The 8,420-nt window shown below is 51.3% G+C and overlaps 1 protein-coding gene across 1 annotated transcript; it reads right to left on the bottom strand.

Moving 5' to 3' along the window:
- Positions 1–260: 260 nt before the first annotated feature.
- Positions 261–2,506, bottom strand: F5147DRAFT_572178 (riboflavin synthase domain-like protein; the record flags this gene model as incomplete). The annotated part of the gene is made up of 10 exons (XM_041431070.1): positions 261–405; positions 457–679; positions 727–870; positions 918–1,026; positions 1,084–1,233; positions 1,281–1,453; positions 1,499–1,626; positions 1,676–1,951; positions 2,000–2,274; positions 2,327–2,506. The coding sequence occupies 10 exons, from the start codon at positions 2,504–2,506 to the stop codon at positions 261–263; spliced, it is 1,803 nt and encodes a 600-aa protein (XP_041295334.1).
- Positions 2,507–8,420: the final 5,914 nt, after the last annotated feature.

Genomic DNA, 8,420 nt, shown 5'->3' with positions numbered 1-8,420 from the left:
TACCGCTCGGGAGTTCGGACGTGCTTACGCCCAATGGTCTCAATCACGATATCACTTGCTGTGACTTATAGTCGCAGAGCTTTTACATGAGATTTGAGGGTTACCATCGGATGATTGTCAAGGCTGTACATGGGCATTTGTTCGAAGAACAACTTAAACAATGATCACAGGCGTTTGATGCGACCAACGGAAATTGCGAAATCTGCTTATCAAAGTGTATGTCTTCTTCACGATTTGATGCTTACTAGTTTCGAATGTTCTCAGCTCCAACATTCCTCAATCAACCTTCCCTCCCTCTCCATTGCAGCAACATACTCCACAGCCTCGGCATTTGACTTTCCTCCAAACCTCTCTACTGCACCTCGCACAGCTTCACGGACGGCAGTAGGCATTTTGTTCGAAGAACTATCAGAAAGGCTTAGGGTTCATTACGTGTTACATGTAATCTGGACCCACCCTGAAATGATAAGGATGCCTCGTTGCTGCCCCAGCATTGTCCAAATATACTGTGCATCCTCTTTCATCAGATCTTGCACATACGTCCGTTTGACGCCCTCTGGTCCATCACGAGAACACGCAACGCGGTACCGGAGTTTTCGTTCTTCCGCATGAGATTCCCATTCCGCGTGATAATGCTGATCCTTGTGTGCAGAACGGCAACCGAAGTATAAGGTAGTATCTGGGGTCATCAAGGATCAGCTGGTATACAAAGACTGCCAAACATACTATTGTGTCCCTCGTGTATGCGTTGTTCAATGACGGCACGCATAGGTGCGATGCCTGTCCCTGGACCCACACACACCACTGGTGTGTTTGGATCCGTAGGAAGTGAAATGAAGCCCTTTCTAAGACCGATACGAAGGGTATCTCCTGGAGATGATATGAGTTCAGGTACTACGCCAGAACACCGTGCGGACCTAATTTGAGCCCTGATAGATAACTAGTGCAGACGCCTTTCCGATGAATTTTCAACTTTGTGCGATAGCGTACTATAGCAACACAGAGATGGATTTCACGGGGATGGAACTGACGAAACCCAGAGGTAAATTGAACTGCAGTGAACGCATTCTAACTCGAGCTCACCTCGATGGAACTAGCAATTGAGAACTCTCTCGGTCTCAGTGGAGGGAACAAGTCAAAGACATACTCTCTCGGTATCCTTGCGGACCGGAACTCGGACAATACTTCCCAGGTCGTACGTTTCACGCGTTGACAATAATCATACATTTCATCCTGCATGTCTTCAATAAAAGAAAGAAAACCGAGGATACCTGACGTACCGCTCCTTCTATCGATACAAATTCATCAAGTTTTTCGCGTTCGAGCTCATCGGTAGCGAAATATTGCAGCAGTTGGAAAAAAGAGCGACGAGGCACAGCATTGAAATCGAGATAGCGTGTAAATAGAATTCGAAGGGAAACAATTTTCGGTAGATGGTTGGGCAACGTTTGATCTGTAAGATATCAGATGAGGTTTACTGGGTCCTGTGTTGTCGTACCTAACATTGTATGTTCTACTGTGAAGAAATCGTCGGCAACATTCGTCCAGCCCATGGTGGCAAGGAAAGAGTCGACTTCTGATGCAGCTGCAGACGGATGGATCACAGCAACATCTCCAGGATTATATCTGAGATTTCCCATCAGTAGCCGCGAATTCAAAAGACAAAGACTCGTACTTTATATCGTCTTCGAAGGAGAACTCGAAATGGCGCACGTCCTGAAACCAATCTTCCGCAGTGATCCGTCTGTTGCACTTCACCGAAGCTGTATGAAACTTCGTGTCTTCATCTAAAGGATCTGGATTCAGCGACGTATCAGATGCCACATTGCTGAAGGATATGCGAGGTGGTGGTCGACCAGCAGGAATATTATCTTGCTCGTGCGGTAGTGGGTAGAGCTGTGTGAGAACTTCTAGGAGACCTTCAATCCATGGGTCCAATGCACCGTCTACCCTGCACTTTGATCAGCCACGTGAAACGCAGTAAACAAAAGATACACACCCCATGCGATGCTGTTCGTCTCCTTCTCCTCGTGAACAAATTTCATACCCTCCCAAACTCTGCATCCTTCTCGATAGCTTCTTCGCTGGCCAACAGAATTTCTCATAGGCCGTGTCTCCGAGCCCAAACACGCAGAAATCCATGTCCTCGAATAGATCATTTGGGAGATCGGACCTCAACAACATGTTCCATAACGAACTCATGGCTCTGGGTTCAGCTCCCCAGCCAGTGGTCGAAACCACGAAGATGACCAAGTGTTCCGAAATCAATGTTTCCTGCACGGACAGGACCTGAATATTATGTTACAACGATTGGGAAGCCGCCTACCGGTGGATACGCATCCATGCTCTGCACACGACAGTGAAAATGGATCCTTCGACATTCCCTCGCAATGCGATCAGCAGTCTCTTGAGCTGTACCTGTTTCCGTAGCGTAGAGAATCAAAAGTTCGCGAGACGCAGATGAATGTTGATATTCTCCTGTTCCATGATCACCGTGTGTAGACATATGTTGAACGTTTAATGAACATGAAGCCAGATTCTCAGACAGCTGTGGAAAAAATAACGTTTGCCTTCGGTCAGAGTCCAGGTCCCATGCACCTGGATAGCCCGTTTGGGAAGCCTTATTAGGCTTAGCAATAGCGTGCCTCGTCAACTATATTTAGGCTCGGAAACGGTAATATCCAAACACCAGCATTAAATAACGCCCCAAATATTCTGATACCTTATATCTACTGTACTGTAGGCTATATAACCTAGCTGGCGCGTATCCTGCCTTGTCCCGCCCCACGCTTGATTCCAGCAGTTCCCGCAAATCAACCCGTCTTGGTCATAGCGGTTGATCTGGCAGGTTCTCACGCCTCCTTCCTCCTACCCCTTGCACTACTGCACACTGCGTGCTGCTGCCGTCCCCTCTATAGCTCAGCAGCCATCACCCGGGCCATCACTGCCCTCTACAACGTCTGCTTCACCCCAAAACCCAGCGCCTCAGTGGTCTGTGCGCCCCCAGCACGCTGCCTGCACCAACTGGCCTCCCACCTTATCATCCTTGCCCACCACTGCCCTCTACAACGCCCGCCCCAGCACTCAAGTGGTCTGTGCACCCCCCAGCACGCTGCCTGCACCAACTGGCCTCCCACCTTATCATCCTTGCCCACCACTGCCCTCTACAATGCCCGCCCCAGCACTCAAGTGGTCTGTGCACCCCCGGCACGCTATCTGCACCAACCAGCCTCCCAATTTATCATCCTTGCCGTTGTAAGAGGTGAGAGCTAGACACGAGCCTCAGTCACGGGGAAACAGACTCTATTAACGTATCACTACAAACCTAGACACGAGCCTATGTGTACATGTAGTGAGTACGATGATATAACAAATAGGAAACTAATGATACGCACCTCAGTCACGGGGAAACGGACTGAGGTGCGTTGATGGATATTCGATGTCTTAAGTAAGGTTGAGAAAAGGGGAAAAGGAGTCAGGTACTGCAAAATGTCTCTGATATATATATGCCACTTGTCGTCATGTCTGGGTGGTCCGACGGACGCTATCAACTGCTCTTGACACTCCCACTCGGTGGATTAACCGGTATAGTTGGACGACAAAGTCCCATCTCCTCTCGGTGACACGTTGAAGGTACAACTATTCAGATGGTGAGTCTGAACAATGTTGGGTCTTGCAGAACCTAGCTGCTATTCGACCCTAAAGGGTTTCTGGACCAGGCTCAAGGCTCAGAGAAGAGGAAATATCATGAAAACTTGCTGAGTACTCAGACTCATACTGGTAACTGGTGAAAAGATAACTTGATTATGTAAGCTACAAAGTGCCAACATAAGGTAAGGTAAAGACAGTCTCTCCAAGCCTAGCCAGAAATGAATCCCTACAGCATTACAGCCGGGCGAGGCAAGGCCTTCGTGAGGCTATCAGCCAACATTTCCGAGGTCGACTTGTACTCAAGCTTGATCTGATCAGTGTCGACGAGGCTGCGGATGAGGTGGTAGTGGACGCGGATGTGTTTAGCCTTCTCATGGAACTTGGGGTTCTTGGAGAGGGCAAGGCTAGCTTGGTTATCACCATAGAGGAGAGGGGGATCATATAGGTCAGGATCGACGCGGAAGTCGTGGAGTAATTGGATGAGGTATAGCGCCTCCCAGGAGGCATTCGAGAGACCAATGTACTCTGCTTCCGTCGTCGATGTTGCAACAACGGACTGCTTTTGTGCCTTCCAGCTTATGGGCCCACCAAACAGCTGATAGACGTACGCGCTGGTTGACTTGCTGTTGTCACGGTCTGCGGCATAGTCTGAGTCAGAGTGACCAATGAGGCCTTCATCGGATAAACCAAAGACGAGCATCAGGTCCGTTGTACCACGGATGTACCTAAGTAGGTGCTTGAGTTGACGGTGATGCTCAATGCCAGGGTTCTCCATGTAGCGAGAGAGACACGACACAGCGAACGTGATGTCGGGGCGAGTGGTCCTCATGGCATAGTTAAGCTCACCAATTGTGCGACAGTAGGGAATAGATGCGATGGTGGTTGCCTCGTCTTCAGTAGGAGCGTGAGTGGCCTTCTGGAGCACAATGCCGGGAGTCATAGGCGTGCCAACAGGGTTGCATTGAGACATCCTGGCGTTCTCTAGGATCTTCTCCAGGTAGGTCTTTTGGCTGATGGAGAGGAGGCGTTTCTTGCGATCACGAGTGATGTGCATGCCGAGGAAGTGTCTAGTGGGGCCGAGATCTGCACGATCAAAGCGCTGCTTGAGTCGTACTTTGAAGGAGTTCAGGTAGTCGCGAGAATTCGATGCGGTGAGCATGTCATCGACATATACGACAAGCCAAATAACCTTGTCTCCTTCATGGAGGACATACAGACTGTGATCAGCCTCGCTTCGAACGAATTTGAAACCTTCCCTCCGCAGATACTCGTCAAGCATCTGGTTCCACTCATAGCCGGCCTGCTTCAACCCATATAACGCCTTTTCCAGCTTCCAAACCCAGTCCGGATGTTCCAGATCCTCGAAACCAGCTGGCTGCTTGAGGTATATGTCCTCCTTGAGTTCAGCGTTAAGGAAAGCTGTACGTACATCCATCTGGTCTAACTCAAGGTCGAACTTCACTGCCAGTGCAAGGAGGATTTGAATGGTGTCGTACTTAGCGACTGCTGTGAAGGTCTCCGTGTAGTCGATCCCCTCAACCTGAGTATAACCCTGCACAACGAAACGAGCCTTGTGCTGAGTGACGTTGCCATCCTCGTCTGACTTCACAGAGAATACCCACCTGGATCCAATGGCCTTCCTCCCTTCTGGAAGTGGCATCAGGGGGTGAGTCTTCAAGTCTCGCATGGACTGCAGTTCTGACTTGCAGGCGTCTGACCATAGTGGCCACTCGGGTAGGGATCGTGCCTTGTTGATGGATTCTGGTATGATGGGTTTGGGAGGTGTAGGAGTGGAAGGTGAGGAGGGAGGTGTAGGAATGGAAGGTGTGTCTGTCGATGTGTGCATTGCGGACTCGTTCGGCTCTGGTACAGCCTCTGGGGGTACTGGGACGTAGGTCCAGCGCTCAGCTACTGGAACACGTTTGGTGGGTATGGCCATGGCGCTGGGTCCGCTTGGATCAGTCTGACGTGTCGGCTGATGTGGGCGTGTACTTCGGCGTAGAGCTGGTGGTGCTGGTGCGTCAGGAGGTGGTGCTGGTGGCATCGCGTCTGGTGGTGCTGGCGGCGCATTTGGTGGTGCAGCTAGTGGGTTGCCATCTCCTCCCACTGACACCTGCGGCACAGCCGTGACAGCAGGGGTCACAGGTGGCTCACCAGATGGAGGGGTACCTCCCACTGAAGCGCTGACAACAGGTACAGGGTCAGCATCACCCACGAGCAGGTGTAGGGGGGACAAGGCAGGGTCACCGTAGAATACAGACTCGTCAAAATGGACATGACGAGACCGAACGACGCGTTTGGCTGACGCATCCCATAGGACATAGCCAGCATTGCGCACATGGCCTAACAAGAAGCACCGGCGAGAGACAAACTCGTACTTGTGACGGGTGTCGTCAGGGATATGGGAGTAGGCGAGGCAGCCGAATGGGCGGAGATAGCTGATGTCGGGCTTGCGGCCATAGAAGGCCTCAAACGGAGAACGGCCATCAAGAGCTGAGGAGGGAAGGACATTCTTGATGTGTGCAGAATGCAGGATCGCCCAGCCCCAGAAGGAAACGAGGGAACCCGCTCTGGTGGTGGCAGCTGAGGGCATGGGTTACGACAGTCTGATGACTGCGTTCAGCGACACCATTCTGCTGCGGCGTGTAGGGCATGGTGACTTCATGCTCGATGCCGCGCTCCGTCAAGTACTGTAGGAACTCCTTCGATACATACTCTCTGCCATTGTCACTACGGTGACGCTTGATGCGACCTCCAGACTGAGTCTCCATCCATGGGACGAACTTCTTGAAAAGCTCAAAGACCTCAGACTTTGCACGCATGAGGTAGACAAGTGAGTAGCGTGTGTAGTTGTCAGTGAAGACGACGAAGTATGAGTCACCAGAGGAAGAGGTGATGTTCACAGGCCCCCAAACGTCTGAATGCACGAGCTCAGCAGGGGCAGAAGCGCATTGCGCAGCAGTAGGAAAGGGTGAGCGTTTGTGTTTGCCCATGAGGCATGACACACAGTGGATAGAGTCAGCACCATCACCGGCATCAAGTAGAGAGGCAGGGTCAATGGAGATCCCGTCAGCATGTTCACTAGCTTTCAGTACCGTTGAGAAACCAGCATGACCCAATCTCCGATGCCAAGTGTGCAAAGACAAGGCAACAGATGGTGACCTCACAAGCATCGCTGATGCAGCAGCATTCCCGTTGGCGTAGGTAGCGTCGAGCAGATACAATCCGTTGCGGGGGTGGACATGGGCAAGAGGAGGCCCATGGCCATCATTAGCACTAAGCATGCCCCCTTTCGAGGAAGAAATAAATGAGATACGCTCAGACGCGAGACACGACACGGAAACGAGGGTACACCGGAGGTCAGGGACATGGAGGAAGTCGAAGTCCCGGTCCGTCAAGGTTTTCTCGTACCGCAGGGAAAGTCTTACTGTACCCCAGCCGGGAGCTAAGACCACATGGTTGTCGGCAAGTTTCACATGGATTGGCTCATGGAGCTTCGTATAGTGAGCAAAGTGTGATATATCAGGCTCCATATGAGCCGTGGAAGCAGAGTCTACATGAAGAGAGCCCGTGGGCACAGTAAGAGAGGACGAGATATTGGCAGAGTGCTCTTTTAGGGAGAGAATGAATGGAGGGTGTGATATGGCATTCGTGTCAGGTTGGTCTGCCGTAGAGACTTCCATGTTAGTAGCAATAGCGGCAGAGGAAGAAAGAGGCTTGGCTGACTTCGGGTTCTTCTCGTCCTTTGAGAGGCGTGCACGACATTGCAACCATATATGACCGGCTTTAGCACAATGCCCACACTTCGGGCGCCATCCAACTATCCACCCATCTCCTTTCGACTCATCGAAACCCTTTGGGGGAATACAATCAGCTTTGGGAGGACCGCTCGCAGCTCCCTGATGTCCAGAGAACATTGCAGCATGTTCAGCGTTACCACCGTTTGCGGTGCGGTGAAGTTCCTGGGTCTTCAGATGGTTTACGATGTCGTTGAAGTCGAGGGATGTGCTACTGTTGATCAGGGTTTGACGGAATGGGTCATAGTAGTCGGGGAGTGCACGTAGCAGGATGTGGACAAATATGGCATCCAGAACTTTGTATTCGTTCGGAGCTGGGACAGCTGTGGCTGCTGCTGCAGCCGCTGGAGGGCTAATAGAGAGGGCTGTGAGGTCAGATTTTAGCACAACGAGGCTCTGGAGCACCTCGGCAATGGAGGTGCTATCGTGTGCCTTCGGGATGGTGAATAGCCGATCAAGGTACTGGTTGAAACAGATAGCCTTCTGGGGTAAGTACTTTCCGGCCAGAGCCTCCCAGCCTATGTTCGGGTCCTCTGTGTCACGAAGGTACATGAAGTCCTGGGTGTCTATGGCAGTGGACAACGCACTGAGGGCAAGTAGCCGGTGCTGCTTGTACAACCTCACACGTTCATCGTGCTTCTCCTTCCGAAGGATGTTCTGGTCTGGGTCAGTAAGTTGTGCAGGGGGTGAGGGCTCCTTCTCATCTCCGCTGATGTAGGGCCATAGTCCGAGCCCACCGGCCCACATTTTGAATCCAGTAGCCCATTGAGAATAGTTAGAGCCATCGAGGGTAAGCTTCTCGTGTGGGTACTTTTCAGTTTTCGGGAGAGTGTCCGAAGATGTCGTCATGGTAATATTAGAGGTGATATATAGTCAATGAGGGGTGACAGCTTCGATATTGGTCTGAACTGGTCAGGAACTGCGATGGAGAAACGGGTGTTTCGAGAAATGCCAGTTTGAGCAAGAGAGATG

Source organism: Suillus discolor (genome assembly GCF_016758755.1).
Source record: "Suillus discolor strain FC423 chromosome Unknown F5147scaffold_14, whole genome shotgun sequence".
NCBI lineage: Eukaryota > Fungi > Basidiomycota > Agaricomycetes > Boletales > Suillaceae > Suillus > Suillus discolor.
The sequence above is the reverse complement of the archived record's forward strand: the minus strand, read 5'-3'. Positions and strand labels throughout refer to the sequence as shown.